Source organism: Grampus griseus (genome assembly GCF_964374135.1).
Source record: "Grampus griseus genome assembly, chromosome: 1".
Classification (NCBI taxonomy): domain Eukaryota; kingdom Metazoa; phylum Chordata; class Mammalia; order Artiodactyla; family Delphinidae; genus Grampus; species Grampus griseus.
The window spans coordinates 55,838,776-55,857,771 of record NC_139017.1 but is presented as its reverse complement, the minus strand read 5'-3'; the positions used below and the strand labels follow the sequence as shown (position 1 = coordinate 55,857,771).

The following is an 18,996-nucleotide window of genomic DNA, read 5'->3' as shown; positions in this document are numbered from 1 at the left end:
TTAGGAAAGTAGACTTTAATGGTTAGAGCGCTCCCGTGCCCTCAGTTAAAATGGCAACCTTAGTTGCTTCACTGACTTGGAATCGGCGCCATGGAGGCGTCCAGCGTCCTGCCGCAGAGCGAGTCGGGAAACGATTTTAAACTGAGGAGGCGGCTGAACGCAAAGTTGCTGCTTCTCAACGGCGGGATTTTTCGAGCCGGCGTTGGCCCCTGAGGCCTCAGGTGGAGAGGGGCGCGTTGGGACACACTGTCCCTTGCCCTTTCCCTCCGTGGGCTGAAGCAGACTCCGCAGGAGCGAGGGTCGCGGAGCTGGGTGGCTGAGTCAGCGGAAATGTCCTTCCCGGCGTGAAGTGTCGGGCTCGGCTGGCGCCTGCGGGAGCCCTTACTGGGCCCGTTTGCGTCCGTCGTGAACCCAGCTGTGGTGGAGCGAGAGGGAATTTGGGAGCGCCAGGGTTTCCTCCGGACTTAACCCTTCGCTGTCATTTTGGCGGCTGTTTTACTTCAGGGGATTTCAGTTTCGACGTAGTTTTGGATCCAGACTTGAAGAATGATTCGTGAAGGGAATGGTTGACAGCGTCATCACGGCATTTTATTGGTAAGATTCTTTGTTATTGGTCCAGGCGTGGCAGTAAACTTTGTGTTTTGCCCTGTTGTGTGGTCGTTATCTTTACAGTACTTGGGGGTTCAGATGTGTTTCACACGACCTGCTTAGCATTGGCGTTAGGTGACGATGTACAAAAGTGATTTAAGTCAGGGTCCCTTCCTTCACGGACTTAGCACAAGAAAAACAACTGAGTTGTAGTTGTGTGTTCTGAACTGCAAGTGCAAGAGGAATTGGCCGGAGAGCTAGCTCTGTGGATACTTGGAAGCTTCTCCTGAGGAGATGAAACTTGAAGGGTAGATTGGATTTGGCCAGACAAATGGGTGCAGAGAAGAAGTCTTAATTGGCAATAGGTTGAATAAAGAAGTCCGGGAGCAGAGGCAAACATGACAGGCATGAAGAGCAGGAGGGTGATGAGCAGCCTAGGGCAAGGGGGCATGTTTGGGTGTAGGGCAGTGGCTCTTAACCGTTTAAAGAATCATCTCCTGGACCTTCCTTCACCCCCTTCTCCCACCAAATACACACGCATACACCATTTTGCATCCAACCTTAGAGGGCTTTTAGATTTAGGAAAGACCCTTTGTCCATGGATCTTGGGGTAAGAACTGAAGTAGTAGAAAATGAACCTGGATAGGATCAGATAATATGATCTCGTGCCTTGAAACCCAGGCAGAGAAGTTTTGGCTTCATTTATTTAGAAGATGTGTGGGAATTGTTATGGGATCTCAAGCAAGATAATGACAAGATAAAAGTGGTGTCTGTGGAGAAACTAGTCATGGATTTGGGGAAAGGGGTTAAGACTGGAATAAGAGAAGTGGCTATAATTAAGAATGCAAGTGAAGGCCAAATCTGAGAGGGCTAGTATGTATGCTTTTAAGAAATATGTCAGAATTTGATGCTAATTCGGATGTAAACGTGAAGTTGAGGGAAGAGTAAAAGATGACTAAGGAGTATTTTAAGGGGCAGGAAGGAAAATGAGAAGGAAGAGTGGAATTATTATTGAGAAACAGGGTAGTTGGAAAGGAAAGATTGATTGTAAAATAATGTTTAGCTTTGAACTTAATGAGTTTGAGTACAAAAAAGTTTAATGTTTTACAGGAAATTGGAAATGCAGGTGCAAAGGTCTGAAAATAGAGATTTAGGAGTCATATGTAGAATGAATGTTATATGGAGAATGAGTGATTTCAGAGTCTGGGGAGACACGCACTGTTGGGACTGGAGGAAGGATAGGAATCAGCAAATGAATCAGAAGGAACCATAAGAAACAAGGAGGAGAAATAATTGAGTGTCTGAAAAAAAGCAAGGTAACAAAGTTTAGAGGACTAAGGATGAGCAAACTTGATGAATCAAGTATTTGGCCATGGTTTTCACAAAAATATTATTGGTAATCTTCAAAAGTGCCATGTCTTTATAGTGATGGATTCATAAGAGAGGTTGCTGAAGATTTCCAAAAAAATATTTATTAGTAAGTGAAGGCAATAGTTGTATACCATATTTCCAGGAAATTGGTCTCAAAACGAATGAGACAAGTAGGATTTAAACAAAACGTTTTTAGTGTTAGGAATACAAGAATATGCATGGCAGTGGAAGAAAAGTATCCTGTGAAGTAGAGATTAGAGATGATAGAGGTTTGAAATAAACATGGGAGATAGTGCCCAAGGGAAATGTAAAGGGACATGGAGATCAAGAATATTGGTTGATGGATTGGCTTTAGAAAGCAAGTAAGAGGACCTTTTTCCTTACAGTTGGAAGGAAGAATATTGGGGCAGTAAAATATTAAGTCAAGCTATATTTTTAACCTCTTAATTATCTGGCAGGGCAAAATTGCACATTATTGAGTATGGAGTGAGAAAGTAAAATAGGTATAAACCATTTTCTAATCTTTAATGCATGGATTGGGCTATTTCACATTACTGCAGTATTAAATTACTCAAGGGAAATGTTTTCTCAATACCAGTCCTTTCAGAGCTAGTAGTCTTTCTCTCACCTAGATAGACTTTAAAATCCTTTTGGAATTCATAGAATTTCTCTTTTAAGTAGTCAAACTTAGTAGGGCTTATTTTGCCTTGAAATTGATCCCTATTGAAAGGCAGTGTGCAAGAAGGAGGTAAGAGCACCCACTTTGGTGTTAGACTGTCTCGGTTCAAATTCTGGCTCTGGCATTTTTAGCTGTATGACTTTGGCAAGTTATTTAATTTCTTTATCTTCCTATCTGTCAACTGGGAATATAATAACCGACCTCATACAGTTGTTTGAGGATTAAATGAGACAATATTTGTTAAAGGGCTTAGAAAGTTACCTGGCACATGATGAATACTCAATAAATGTTAGCAATTATTCCAAATAACAGATTTGAAAGAAACATTCAATGTAGATGGGACTGATTAAAATTCCATTTTGAATACACAATTCTGTATGCATTTAAAGGCAAACTGCTTTAGAGTTGCTGCTATTTAAGTTGTATGGTATATGATCTTTCTCTGGGCATTATCTGAGTTTTGAGAACTATATATTTAATTTATGGAGTTTTGTGCAAGGTATAGAGTGTGTCATACTTTGACATGATGAAATTTAAATATAGGGCTTCCCTGGTGGCGCAGTGGTTGAGAACCTGCCTGCCAATGCACGGGACACGGGTTCGATCCCTGGTCTGGGAAGATCCCACATGCCGCGGAGCAACTGGGCCCGTGAGCCACAACTACTGAGCCTGCGCGTCTGGAGCCCGTGCTGAGCAACAAGAGAGGGCGCGATAGTGAGAGGCCTCTCACTAAATAAATAAATAAATAAATAAATATATATATATAAATTTAAATATAATGATAAATAAAGCTCTTCACTTGTGAAAAAAAATTTTTTTAATTAATTTATTATGGCTGTGTTGGGTCTCCGTTTCTGTGCGAGGGCTTTCTCCAGTTGTGGCAAGCGGGGGCCACTCTTCATCGCGGTGCGCGGGCCTCTCAGTATCGCGGCCTCTCTTGTTGCTCAGCACGGGCTCCAGACGCGCAGGCTCAGTAGTTGTGGCTCACGGGCCCAGTTGCTCCGCGGCATGTGGGATCTTCCCAGACCAGGGCTCGAACCCGTGTCCCGTGCATTGGCAGGCAGATTCTCAACCACTGCGCCACCAGGGAAGCCCTGAAAAAAATTTTTGAAAGGGTAACTGTGCCACTTCTTGGGAGTAATTTTTATAACTTTTAAATCATAATTCCTTTCAATTTTGGAGTTCCATGAAATACTTCTGTTCAATTAAACCAATACTTGCTTAACAATTAAACAGCATTCAGTATTATACTAGGGTAATTATACAAGAGAAATACAAAGAGCATGATTTCAGTCAAAGTAGTTTCTCTGGGAAGAGAAGAAATGCACACCAAAAAAATAGTACAAGTAGATGAATTCGGGCCAAAATGAGTGGTAGAGACTAGGTGATTGAAGAGAGCTGTGTGGGCTGGTGCATTATTAATCTCCAAAGATTTTGTAGAATATTCTCGAGGGATTTTGTTAGACTCATTGGCTTTTGGGCTTTTTCAGAATATTTACCCCTGAGGATCTCATTCTGTACACACACACACACACACACACACACACACACACACACACACACACACACACACACACACACACACACACACACACACACACACACACACACACACACACACACACACACACACACACCTTCCCAGAATGAGCCACTGATACAGACACAGACAGAAGTGTGTAACATGGGTATTCTGGGGGGAAAAAGGTTAACAAAACCCCACTATTTGAAAAGGCATCAAATTCACACATGGTTTTAATGGAGGTGGAATGGAAAAAGAACACTTGAGGTAGGGAATATGATAAGCAAACACATGAAGACAAGGATGTGTTTATGTCTAGGATAAGTAGGATAAGGACAAGCTGAATTATGAGTTGTGAATGCCCAGTAGAAGAGTAGAATTTATCTCATCACTGAAAAGTTTTTTGCACAGGTGACTAATAATAAAGTACCATTTCTGAAAAATGGATTACCCTCAGATACGGAACGTTTAGTTGTGGTAATAAGACCTGGCTAAGGAAGTAGCTTTGGGAATGGATGGAGAGACTGAGGAAGGAAAAATTCAAAAGAATGTGCTTAATGATTGTATGTTAAAAAATGAAAGTGGGAGACTACTTAAATACGTTTAAATTAACTTAGAAAATTGACAGGAATTTGAAAATGGACCAGCTAGCTTTTGGAAGGAGGACAGAAGGAGTTGAATTTAGTTTTGAACATAACTGTGTTTGAGCTATCTGTAAGATGTTCATAAAAATAGCCTATAGCCAATGAGAAATATAGGATTTGATTAAAAAGTCAAAATGGGGCAGGGAGTAGGAGGGAGAGAGAAAGAATTCCTTTATAGTAGATAGAGGAATCAGTGAAACTATGAGCATGAATTAACTTTTTACTCTTTAGAATTCTGGTTTTATTTCTTTTCATGTAGACCATGGATTCTTATGATGCACCAGAATCGACTCCTAGACAGTGTGCATCCTCAAGGCTTAAAGATTACTTTATAGGTGCCACCCCTCTGCAAAAACGATTAGAATCAGTCAGGAAGCAGACTTCATTTATCCCGACTCCACCTCGAAGGAAAATTCCCCAGTGTTCACAACTTCAGGTATGCTCTTTGTGTTCCTTTGTGTTACTAATAATTGAGAATGCCTGTGAATGAAACATTTCAATTGTTGTTACTATTTATAGTATTTTTAGTATATTCTTACTCCCTGTGGTAATAAAATAAATGAGAAACAGCTATAACAATTATTCACACTATCAGTACCATATGTTTTTTAACCTCTTTTTTTTTTAATTCTTTCTCTTTATTTCCTAGTTTTCAAAATAATGCTAGGGGTTGCTTTCTTAGCATTCTCCAATGGTGACAAAGTTTTTGTTTTTTTGGTTGATTTTTTTTTAACTTTTTATTTTATATTGGAGTATAGCCGATTAACAATGTTGTGATTGTTTCAGGCTGCCACATAACATTGAGCAGAGTTCCCTGTGCTATACAGTAGGTCCTTGTTGGTTATCCATTTTAAATATAGCAGTGTGTACATGTCGATCCCAAACTCCCTAACTATCCCTTCCTCCCTGGTAACCATAAGTTCCTTCTCTTAAGTCTGTGAGTCTGTTTCTGTTTTGTAAATAAGTTCATTTGTATCATTTCTTTTTAGATTCCGCATATAAGGGATATCGTATTTCTCTTTCTCTGACTTCATTTAGTATGACATCCTCTAGTTCCGTCCTTAACCTCCTTTAATTTGGGACGTTTCCACAATATTTCTTTGTCTTTTATAACACTGACATTTTTGAAGAATATGTTTCCTCCTCTTCCCTTTTTAAATAGAATATTCCTCATTTTGTATTTGTCTGATGTTTTCTCAAGATTAGATTGAAATTATGTATTGCTGGCTGGAATACTGTATAGGTTGTGTTGTATCCTTTTGGGAAATAACATCTGGTAGCACATAGGTGATGTTAATTTTGATCATCTTGTCAACGTGTTGCCCAATAATTACTGCTTTATTCCCCCCTGCAACTAATAAGCGGTCTGTGGGGAGACACTTTAAGATAATGCAAATGTCCTGTGCCTCATCAAAATTTTGCCTCACACTTAACATCCTTCATCCATTGATACTTTTTGCCTAATCCCATCTTTATGGTGATGGTTGAAAAATAATAATTTTCCATCTCTATTTGCTCCATATTTACCAACCAGCCTTTGGCATTCTATTTTAGGCCCTTCTCATTTCTATTCCATTTATTTATCTATTTATCAGTACAGATTCATGAATTCCTGTTTTAAAAATTTTTCTGATTACTTACTAAATTATTTTCATGTTTATATTGTTCTGGATTTGTCTGGTGGCAACATGCTCTGTTTTGATCATTCATAAAAAAACCCTGTGTATTAACATTAGTAATTTGTAATTTTACTGAACTATGAAATAAAGCCCCAGTTAATACAAGTTTTTTTGTTGTTTTATAAATTTATTTAATTATTTATTTATGGCAGCGTTGGGTCTTTGTTGTTGTGCGAGGGCTTTCTCTAGTTGCAGAGAGCGGGGACGACTATTCCTTTTGCGGAGCACGGGCTCTAGGCGCATGGGCTTCAGTAGTTGTGGCTCCAGGGCTCTAGGCACTCGGGCTTCAGTAGTTGTGGCTCGAGGGCTCTAGAGCACAGGCTCAGTAGTTGTGGTGCACGGGATTAGTTGCTTCACGGCAAGTGGGATCTTCCCAGACCAGGGCTTGAACCTGTGTCCCCTGCATTGGCAGGTGGATTCTTAACCATTGCACCACTAGGGAAGTGCCGTCAATACAAGTTTGATGGATGCTTTTGAGTCACTTAGCAAGGAACCTGGCTGATCAGTCACCTACACCTTCCTTTTAACTTTTTCTTGTCTGTGTTGTGGGTCTAGTATCTTTTGGCGTATGAGAAAAGTTTTGCTTTTTTGTGAAAACTTGTTTAAAGAAAAATTACTAGGGCTTCCCTGGTGGTGCAGTGGTTAAGAATCCGCCTGCCAATGCAGGGGACACGGGTTCAAGCCCTGGTCCGGGAAGATCCCACATGCCGCGGAGCAACTAAGCCCGTGCGCCACAACTATGGAGCCTGAGCTCTAGAGCCTGCGAGCCACAACTACTGAAGCCCATACGCCTAGAGCCTGCGCTCAGCAACAAGAGAAGCCACCACAATGGGAAGCCCGCACACCACAACGAAGAGTAGCCCCCACTCACCCCAACTAGAGAAAGCCCGCGTGCAGCAACAAAGACCCAACACAGCTGAAAATAAAATGTAAATAAAATAAATAATTAAAAAAAAAAAAAGAAAAATTACTAGTCCTGGTAATGAAAGTTATGGTTCTTAACCAGAAAACAGAGATTGTATATAAATTAAAGACTGGAAAAATAAAAAAACAAACATTGCAACAGTAAAAAAAAAAAAAAAAAAGACTGAAATGTCCAGTTCAGTGTTTCCTTTTCTCTATGATACAAATAATTTTGCCAGATCTTTTTTTTCTTGGCCGTACCACACGTCCTAAGGGATCTTAGTTCCCAACCAGGGACTGAACCTGGGCACTGGCAGTGAAAGCGCCAAGTCCTAACCATTGGCCCCCCCTTTTTTTTCCCCCAAATCTTTTGATAGTAATAAAAAAAGTTTACAACTTTTCCATGAGTACTCTAGTCAGAACAAATATTTTTGTCAAGTGGACAACTGTGGTGAAAGTTCCAAAAGATATTTGGGACTGTGGAAGTATGGATTCTGTAGAAAAGTTCAATTCAGGATAAAACTAGGAGCTTATGTGGGGGTGTATGTGAAGACCCTCAGTACTGCCATAGTGCCAATACAAATGAAGTGTTTTGTTTTTAGTGGTCCCTGTGATTCCAATAGAGCCTAGCCACAATACTCCCATGTATCTTTTTATTTAATCTACTGAATTAGAGTGATGGAGTGAATTTACTGCCAAACAATTTTAGAAATTACTTAATTAAAACCAATGAAATTAGATGCTCCAGTGGTGACTATTTTTAAACTGTATAATTTGAAGTTTCTAAAAGTATGTAACTGTTCATCCAATAAATATTTATTAAACAGCTGTTCTAGATGACATTGTTCTAGGTGCTAGAGATACAGTAGTGAATAAAATAGGCAAAATTCCTGTTCTCATCAAACTCATACTCTAAAACAGGCAGAATTCCTGTTCTCATCAAACTCATACTTTTTACTGTAGTGAAGACAGTAAAAATCAGGCAAGTACCTAATGTCAGGTAGTAATAAGTGCTGTGAAAAAAATAAAGCATGTTAAGGAGATATAGAGTGACAAAGCTGGAATGGGTGCAGGTGCTACTTTAGATAGGGTGGCCTCTTGAGTGACATTTGGGCAGAGACCTGAATGAAGGAAAGGAACATGCCATGTGAACACCCTGGGAAGAACATTCCAAAGGGAAATTACAGCAGATGCAAAGATCAGGTACCCAGTAATGGCTTTGTTTTAAATATTTAAGATACTGTGATTAAGTTCTTAGTTACTCTTGTTTCCTAATTCTTAAACTTCCTTTGTCTTGATTTTTTTTAGGAAGATGTTGATCCTCAAAAGTTTGCATTCCTTCTGCATAAACAATGGACTTTATATAGTTTAACTCCCTTATATAAATTCTCCTATACTAATTTCAAAGAGTATTCTAAACTTCTGAATGCATTTATTGCTGCTGAAAAGCAAAAAGGACTTGCTGTGGAAGTGGGAGACGACTTCAACATCAAAGTGATTTTCTCTACTCTCCTGGGAATGAAAGGAACACAGAGAGACCCTGAAGCATTTCTTGTCCAGGTATATCATATAAGCAGTACTTGCTTCCTAGGAGAAAAGAATGTGCGTTGTCTTGGTTTAGAAATTGTGATGTTTTCTTACTGTTTTTAAAATTCTTAAGCTTGTGATTTATAACCTATTTTATGTCTTGTTTGACCAAATTATAGTAATTAGATATGACCAACTTAAAAAAAAGTTTTTTTCCTTTTACAATATAATTATGTTTATTTTAGAAAACTTAGAAAATACATAAAAGTACAAAGAAAGGGAGAAGTTTGAGCTGCAAAGAAGTTGGGATTCTTCTCCTGGAGCTGAGTAAAACCTACCCCTGTCTAGGGCTCCTTCCTTCTTTCCTTCCTTCCTTCTTTCCTTCCTTCCTTCTTTCCTCCCTTCCTTCCTTTCTTCCTTCCTTCTTTCCTTTTGAGGTTCTTGGCAGGCGAACCTCTGCTCTTTGTGGGCCCACAGATCTTCTACTTACACAACCCCAAAGACTTGTAGGCTTGAGGAAGTGAGGCTCCATCTGTTTGTGGAAATTTCTCTCAGTAAACTAGTGCATGGTGATGACTCCAGAGTTTCATCCATAGTCAATATAATGGAAAATTCTAAGACTTATGACTCTTTTCAACATGAACTTCAGGATTATATTAGAAAGCAAAGAGCCAGAGGATTACAACCAGAGGTTTGCTTTAGAAAGGGGACAGAAGACTCTGTGTACAGAGAAAAGGACCACACTGCACCCAGACCTCCAATGCTGGAGCAGAGATTCCCCTTCAGGAGGCCCCACAAGTCCCCCAGTTCCTACGAAAGGCCGAAAACAGTGGAAAGCCACTTAACCCACACTGTCCAATATTCATCACTTCCGACAAAGACTGGAACCTGTAAATCACTGTCAGAAAAAACATGACCATTTCTTCAATAACCGGTGGTTTCCAAGCCCACCTGTGCAAGGAATGGCCACTGGCCCCCACACAGCACAACACAGAGAAGAGGCCAGCTGCTTCTCAGAGGACCACACCAGTGTCCATCAGGCAGGAGATCAAGACGGAGGCTGGACGGGAAGGTCCAGGGAGGAGGAGGACATGGCGATGAGAAGCAGGTATCGTGGAAGAGGACGCACCACAGGGATGAAGAGGATGAAGATTCCCACAAAGAGAACAGGAGGAAGGCCAAAGTGGCGCCAGGAAGCACAGAGAAGTCCAAGTACAGAAAGAGCACCCATGATTGGGACACCATGAAGGAGGGAAGAAGGTCCAGTAAAGAGAAGAAGCATCCTGGCAAACATAGCACCCAGGAGTGGGACTTGTGGGATGAAACTATCCTCGGTGGTTGTTACTGATGCTGGAGATTTGGGACCTGGATATTAAATGATATGGATCCATTGGAAAGGCTGGATTAAATGGTATTGAAGCAATTCATTAGCCATACTTCAAAGAAAATAAAATTCGATCCCCACCTATATCAGACTCTGTTCAAATATAAAAACCCAGTTGGTTTAAAGATGTCAATTTAAAACCCAAATAGAAAAGTATTAGAAGTAAATATAGGAAAATTGTTTTCAATCTTGGAATATGAACGGCTTTCCTGAACAAGACGTTTTAGCCAGGGGCCATAAAAGAAGAAAAAATAATACATGTATTTGCAAAAACACTTAAACTCTGCATGTAACAGAAGATTTTGTTGTACATTTTCTTAAAAACAGAAATAAAAAGCTATGCATTGTGCATATGCATTGAGCAGCTCCAGAAAGATACACGAAACAATGGTAACTGGGCTCTGGGGGCAAGAACTGAGTTGGGGGAGGCGGGTAGACAGAGGTAGCTGATAGACTAACTTTTCAGAGTGTACATTTCTATTTGAATTTTGTACTATATGAGACTACTACCTTTCCAATAAATAAATATTTTAAAGGTTAAAAAAACAAACAAAAAAACAAAGAAAGTTAAAAACCACAGTTTAACATTTTGGTATACATCTATTTGTCAGTAGACAATCTGAATAGGCCTAGTCCTATTAGAGAAATTGAATCAATAATTAATAACCTTCCAAAACAGAAAGCAACAGATCCAGATGGGTTCACTAGTGAATTCCACCAAACGTTTAGGGAGGAAATTACACCAATTCTCTACAATTTCTTTCAGAGATAGAAGCAGAGGGAATACTTCCTAATTCATCCTATGAGCCCAGTATTACCCTAATACCAAAACTAGACAAAGACATTATAAGAAAATTACAGACTCCATCATGAATCTAGATATATCTATTTGGCTGTCTGTATCTGTTAAAATTGTGATCATATTGCCCATACTTGTGCATTATGGCTTTTTTTTTTTTTTTACTAATAATCAGTGCTGTAGATAGTTACTCATGTCATTTTGAGTAACTAAATGTAAATGTAAATTTTACGTTTTTGTAAATTTATCTGTATAATTCTATGGTTTTTAGTGGGATTAAAATCCTAGAAGTAGAATTTTAGCAAAGAAGTAACATGGTTACATATTGTGATATATCATACCAAGTTACTCTCAGAAATGTAACATTTTACATTCCTTACTATATGTAGTATATAAAAGTAATATGACTGTCCTTTTATTAAGAAACCAGATTTATTTTATTATTTATGCCTGTTCCTTCTGTTTCTGCTAAATTAACTCATTTTAGTCATTGATAAGTTAAATGCTGAAACAGTTGAAATTTTGTTTAGTTGTATAGATCAGGGGTTAGCAAACTATGGCCTGCTGCTTGGCTTTGTAAACAACGTTTTTTTGGAATAGAGCCCCTTTCATTTGTTTACATATCGTCTATGGCTGTTTTTGTATTACAACAGCAGAGTTGTAGTTGCTACAGAGACTACATGGCTTGCAAAGCCTAAAATATTTACTATCTGGCCTTCTGCAGAAAAGGTTTGCTGACCCCTGGTATAGATCATAGTATTGGCAAGGATCTCAGGATTACTGGGATTAGGTTCAGCTGCATATAACAGAAAGTCTAAATAACAGTGACAATAGAGGTTTACTTGTCTTCCAAAAAAGTGTCCAGAGGTAAGCTTTTCCAGGCTGGTAAATGTTTCATGAAATTATTAATAATCTAAGCTCCTTCTGTCCTCTCTATCATCCTTGGTGCATGGCTTCCCTCCTATGGTCACACTATAATCTAAATTGGCTCCTGGAGCTCTAAATACTATATGTAAGTTCAAGGCAAGTAGTAGGAGGAAGATGGGAAAGTCAGACAGGATGCCTGCCGCTGAGTAAACCTTTAACGAGACTTGCTGACACCCAACAGATACTTCTCTTTATATCCCAGATGGAAAGAAGACTAGAAAAAAGTTTTAGTGGGTACTTTGCCACCTCAAGTGAAAGCACTGTTTTACTGTGGAAGGAAAAATAGATACTGGGTAGATAATTAGCACTCTGTGTCAAGTTGAAGCAGTTGATGCCCAAAGAAGTTACATGGTTTGCATGTCATCAGGCAAGCAAATATTCTTGTGAGGAATAGAAATAACCTCTTGAATTCCTAGTATAGTGTCCTAATAGTTTTCTAATTAAATCTCATTTCTTGCCAGGGTTACAGGACTTATAGGTTATAAAAACGTGATAGACATAATACATCTGGCTTTAAGGTATTTGAAAGTCTCATAACTTCTTGAACAAGGAGAAAAATGGCAAAAATAATTGTTCAAATGATCATCTCTAAAGGGATATAATATAGGGCTGTGATCTTCACCTTGTCCTGGTCAAACTTTAATTAAAACTTCTATTAATATCTGGAAGGTATGTTTGTTATATAATTTACAAATTTAAAGTTTGAGGGGTTAGTCAATCTGCTAGAAAATATAATCAAGATTCTAAAAGATCTGAATGGATTGACACAGTGGGCCAAATTGAAAGAGATTAATATTTTAATAGGAATAAGTTTACTGCCTCATTGTAAGTTGGGGGAGGATTTACCTATTAATAGCAAAAATGAGTATGTAGGGTTAATTTATGTAAAGCTGTCAACTAAACCAGAAAACTACTGTTAAGATTATATTAGTAGGAGTATAATCTAGGTTAAAGGTGGTGACAGTCCTGTAATCAGACCTTTTTAAAGTAATTATGTTCACTTATGAATGACTCCTTTGCCAAAGAATTTCAGAGAAGAGTGTCCAGATAGTGTGAGCACTTGAATGTATGTCATAGAAGGAATGGTTGAAGAAACTGGAGATGTTGACCGTAGCAGTATATATGATAAGGATAATCAAATATTTGAAGGGCTTTTTATGTAGAAGAGAGATTAGATTAGATTTCATCTACATACACGTAAGGAAGAAAGTAGGACCAGTGGTTGGAAACTGTAGGGCCTAACATATGAAAGAACATTTTAAGTGGATAGACAGAGCTCCCTTAGGAAATAGTGACGTCTTCCTCAGTGGAATAATTCAAGCACATTGGATTCGGTGACCTTTTACAGTCCCTTCTAAAGTTTTTTTTTAAAAATTATTTATTTATTTTTGGCTGTGTTGGGTCTTTGTTGCTGCACGTGGGCTTTCTCTAGTTTTGGTGAGCGGGGGCTACCCTTTGTTGCGGTGCACAGGCTTCGCATTGCAGTGGCTTCTCTTGTTGCAGAGCTCTGGCTCTAGGCGCACGGGCTTCAGTAGTTGTGGCTTGTGGGCTCTAGAGTGCAGGCTCAGTAGTTTTGGTGCATGGGCTTAGTTGTTCCATAGCATGTGGGATCTTCCCGGATCAGCGCTCGAACCCATGTTCCCTGCATTGGCAGGCAGATTCTTAACCACTGCGCCACCAGGGAAGTCCCCTTCTAAAGTTGAGATTTTTGTTTTCCAGTTTTTTAAAGTCTTTGTTGAATTTGTTTTATGTTTTGGGTTTTTTGGCCAGGAGGCATGTGGGATCTTAGCTCCCTGACCAGGGATCAAACCTGCACCCCCTGCATTGGAAGACGAAGTTAAAGTTGAGATTTTGAGACTTTTTTTTTTCAGGGTACTGTACCTGGTTATACCATATTGGCACCCCTTTTTGCATTTTGGTTGCACCAAGGTCTTGCCATATACCATGTCTGTCCTAATAAAGAGTATTAGGAGAAAGGTCAGTTAACTTGATACACCCTAATAATGATCAGGGAGACTATTACCTCTGTGGTTTTTGGCAGGTAATACTACATATCTTCTTATTTTTAAATGTACTAATTAATGCTGAGAAGATGCACTTTAGGAGTAGATGTACTTTCGAATTTAATGAACCCGTTTGATTTTTCTTCATAGATTCTGTCAAAATCTCAATTGCCATCTGAGCACAGAGAAGGTAAAGTGTTGTGGACTGGTTGGTTCTGCTGTATATTTGGAGACAGTCTTCTGGAGACTGTTTCAGAAGATTTCACCTGTCTACCCTTATTCCTTGCAAATGGTGCAGAGACTAATACAGCCATAATTGGAACCTGGTTTCAGAAAACTTTTGACTGTTATTTCCGTCCCTTAGCAATCAATGCGTTTAATCTTTCTTGGATGGCTGCTATGTGGACTGCATGCAAAATGGACCATTATATGGCTACTACTGAATTTCTTTGGTCTGTACCCTGTAGCCCTCAAAGTCTGGATATTTCTTATGCCATACATCCAGAAGATGCAAAAGCTTTGTGGGACAGTGTTCACAAAACACCTGGGGAAGTTACCCAGGAGGAAGTTGACTTATTCATGGACTGCCTGTATTCACATTTCCATAGACATTTCAAAATTCATTTATCAGCCACAAGATTGGTTCGTGTTTCAACATCTGTAGCTTCAGCACATACTGATGGAAAAATAAAGGTTAGTTGGAGCAAATCTAGTTAAGTAATTTTTCCTTATTGTTGCATAGTTTTCAAAATGTATGGCAATTGTATTTTCCACATTGACGAAACACTTTGGGATGTCTGCCAATTGATGACAGTAGAGAGATTTTATTTTATGCTTTATAAATGGTTTACTAAAAAGTCTTAAGCCTTCTATATGCAGCTTTATAGTGGAAGGATACTTACTATACTCTGTGTGCCCATAGACTTTGGTAATAATATGACTTATTCTGTAGTAACTTTGAAATTTTCAGAATTTTCTTGTCAATTTTGAAATAATTATCAGAGTAACAGGATTTTGTGTGTTAGATAAGAAACTTATAGTAGAAACACAGAACTAAAATATCATCTTTATATTTTAGGCTTTTCTATCCCTACTGGGAAAGAAATAATAGAGACATTGTTTTAGTGTATATGAAGGCCTTATTAGAGAACGTATCAGAAATAAACTGAGAAAAAAAAAAAGAAAAAAACTGAGAGTAGGCACCTAAATATATTTAAGTGTATTATATTAATATATTTAAAATATATTAAAATACAGCCACAATAAACACTCGTGAATATTGGTCTTGTCACTGTGCTAGGAGTTTAACATACTTTAACTCTAATCTTTAGAGCAACCCTATAGTTAGGAGTTTCTATCTACATTTATTTTATTTTTAAAACAAGGAAGCTGAAGCCAAGATAGGTTTAAGTGACACATGCAAGATAGCTTAGTAAGAGGAAGAGTCAAGATTTAAACACTTAATCTCTTAGGTTCCAAGAAGTTCATACTCTATCTTATAAGCACTACTTTAATGCTTTTCAGACTGGAGGTCACAATGCAGCAGTAGGTTAGGAAGTAATTTGATGAGAAGAAACCAGCTTTAAAAAACAAAAGAAAAATAGAGTGGAAAATATAAAAATGAGAATATATAACATATACTAAGGATATACATTTGCTTGTACTGGGTCATGATGTTAAATTTATTTCTTACTATGGTTCACAGTAATAAATTTGAAATATTATATACTATTCCATCTTACTTTGACATTATAAAGAAATAAATTTACATTCTGGCACCTCAATTCAATTTCATGAAGTCCTTATATTTTAAAATTTTATTTCCATATTCTCACATTCTATTAATAAACTACATTTTAAAACTATTTTATATAATTGTTCTTATCCATCTATGAATGTAAGGGTGGCCCTGTTTTATCTGGCCTATTCTAAGGGCCTCTCGTAAGGATCTAAGACAGTAACTGTGGCTCCTAGGTTCAAATAATGCCATGATGAAGCTAACATTTATCAAGCACTAACTGTGCCAAGCATTATTAACCATTTACACATATTGTCCCATTTAGTTTTCACAACAACCTATTTGCATAGGTTGTAAAGAGGAAATTGTGGCACAGAGGATAAGTAGGCTCCTTCAAGATCACACAGCTAATAAGTGGAGTTGGAATTTAAACCCAGTCATCTGACTCAAAAGCTTATGCTTTTAACTGCAACACTGTACTGCCTCTCAAAAGTTTGAAATTAATGTATTAACCAGGTTTCTGCCTCTGCTTAGTTTCTACAAGACACTTTGGCATCATATATCCCTTTGAGAAGAAGGAAGGTATGGAACTCTTTCTAGAAAATGTAGATACTCAATTTGCATATAAGTCTAAGGGGTTCGTAGATACTCCTTCCTCCTCCTCTTTAGGCAGATATCTTACCCATGGAAGCCAGGATAAATAAGAACCCTAGTCTAATTCCATCTAAGCACCATTGACTAATAGTTGTAAATTTATTAAAGTCAGTCATCTTTATTAAGTAAAGTCTATTTGACTTAGAACAGCAATGGTTTGGGTTTATATTCATAGCTTAGCTTGTAGATATGGAATTTAAAATAAGCCTGGAATATTTATCAAATATCAAACTGCTTTGCTATAAGTAATTGTATTTTAATTTTAAATGTCTTTTTTTTTTTTTCAGATTTTGTGTCATAAATACCTTATTGGAGTGTTGGCATATTTGACAGAACTGGCAATTTTTCAAATTGAGTGAGGCCTTGTGGGGACTATAAGTTATGGATTATATACCTTTTTCTCATTGACTATCTGCCTAATTGCTATGCTGAGGGGGACTGCAGGAGAAATGGGCATCTGTACATCTGTTTTCCTCACAGTGCCTTGGAGTTACCCAGATGAAAGCCAAGAAGGATCTAGAAGAACAAAGAAGGTGGTAGTGGATGAACCACAGCCAGGTGCTCGTGTAATATAGTCCTGGTCATCTGGGATGCCAGTCTGTAGAATATGCCGAGTTATTAATTTGTTGGCCATCTTTCTAAAAAATATATAATGTTTTATTATGTGAAAATTTTTAGGATTCAAATGAGATACCTCTAATATTGAATATTTCTGATTTGCATCTTTAAAACCTTTAATCCCTAATTTTAAGCATTTTAGACTTGTAGTCAGAGAGAATTTCTATGTTCTGTAGACATTTTCCTAGCATCATTTTGCTGTAGAGAGCCAGCAATCAAAATCCTCCCCAAAGGAAACTAAAGTTACTATACATTTTTTAAGCCACTAATATGCTTCTGTTTTTAATGCTGTTTAATTCTTATTGCAGTATTGAATTAAATATTCACTTTTAAAAGGAAGCCTTGTGTTTATCAGTGTTTTGGTGACAGATCTTTAATAAATATCTCAGGAATGGGAAGTCATAGGCTTTTTCTCTAGCACAAAGGTTACTCAACAACTGTATGGAATCATACAAATCGTAGAGTTGAAAGGCAGCTGTGAATCTTTTTTGAGGGCAGGAATTATATTATGTAATTTTCATGTCCCTAATTTTGTTTTAGCACAGTGCTTGCTAAATATCTGTAGATTAAGTGAATTAATTTTAACCAACTCTTACATTTTGCAGGTGAAAACTACAAAATTGCACAACTTAGATGTGCACAAGATGTTATATCTAAAACTCTTCTTTTTACTCACCGAGCAGAGGAAGATTTTGTTTTACTTTAGAAACAATGTTTTTTAAAATCTTCTTTGAAAGAAAATAACTATAATAGGCTGTGATTCAAAAACAAGGACTAACTTCTGGAATGGGGTATTATTTCACATATACTAGGCACAGCAGAAGTAGTGAAAAAAGCATGGGCTTTGGAATCAGCCATTGGAATGGACATTCATTGTCCTTTGGAATCAGACATTCATTCATTCAACTAAAATTAAGCTCCCACTGTCTACTCAGAATTGTATTGGGTAAAAAGAGATATAGTAGTGAAGATAAAAAAGATCCTTGTCTTGTGGAAATTATATTCTAGTAGAGGAAAGCAAAAGATAAATAATTTCAGATGGAGATAAATGCTATAAATAAGGCAGTGCAGTATGAAAAAGGGTGACTGGGATAGTGCCTACTTTATATACAGTTGTCAAAGAAGGTCTCTTTGAGGAAGTGACATTTGAGCTGAGTCCTGAATGATGAGAGGGAACCAGCTGTTTGAAGATCTGAGGAAGCATGTGCTAGGCAGGTGAAACTGCAAGAGCAAAGGCCTTGAGATAGGCAAGAGCAAGCTCTTATTTGAAGAGTAAAGGAAGTCTGTGTGGCTGGAGCATGGTAAGGGTGGAGTAGTATGAGATGAAACTAAAGAGATTGTGCAGGGACTGCCCTCGTGGTCCAGTGGCTGAGACTCTGTGCTTCCATTGCAGGGTCGTGGGTTCGATCCCTGGTGAGGGAACGAAGATCCCACATGCCATGTGGCCAAAATAATAGTAAGTAAATAAATAAAATTAAATTTAAAAAAAAGACTGTGCAGCAGAGACTTCTTCCATCGTGATAAGTCTCCCAATTTCTGGCTGGGCGTGTGGTTGCCCAGAATAAAGATGACATTTTCTAGCATTTCTCATAGGTAGGTACAGTCATATGACTAAGTTCTGACCCAATGGCATAAAAATGCCAGTGTCATGTAGAGCTTCTAGAAATCTTGTTAATAAACAGAGTAGGCCTTTACCCCTTGCCCTTATTCTTCTTCCAATTTTGCTGTTTGGAACACATAAAATGACTGGTACTCTAGTTGCTCTTTTAGGTCACTGGGATAAGGGTCAGGTCCTAGGGACAGCAGAGCATGGCCTGGAAGGAGTTTGTGCCCTGAGGACTTCTTGAAGCTGAACTCCAGTGCCAACCGGGATGTTCTTCCTCCAGACTTACGTATCAGAGATGTAAACTTCTATCTTGTTTAAGCTATTGTTACTTTGGTTCTCTTGCTCATAGTCAAA

The 18,996-nt window shown here is 38.2% G+C and overlaps 1 protein-coding gene across 4 annotated transcripts; it reads left to right on the top strand.

Moving 5' to 3' along the window:
• Window positions 1-618: 618 nt before the first annotated feature.
• On the top strand, window positions 619-16,777 carry CENPL (centromere protein L; the record flags this gene model as incomplete). Of its 4 annotated transcripts, none has more annotated exons than XM_082676668.1 (5): window positions 619-687; window positions 5,064-5,240; window positions 8,695-8,946; window positions 14,177-14,719; window positions 16,706-16,777. In XM_082676668.1, 4 exons carry the CDS (start codon window positions 5,067-5,069, stop codon window positions 16,775-16,777), a joined length of 1,041 nt encoding a protein of 346 aa, XP_082532794.1. The 4 variants fall into 4 exon arrangements, with proteins under 4 accessions (XP_082532794.1, XP_082532795.1, XP_082532792.1 ...); XM_082676669.1 differs by lacking the exon at window positions 619-687 and adding an exon at window positions 4,687-4,737; XM_082676666.1 differs by lacking the exon at window positions 619-687 and having other exon boundaries at window positions 5,067-5,240; window positions 8,695-8,880.
• Window positions 16,778-18,996: the final 2,219 nt, after the last annotated feature.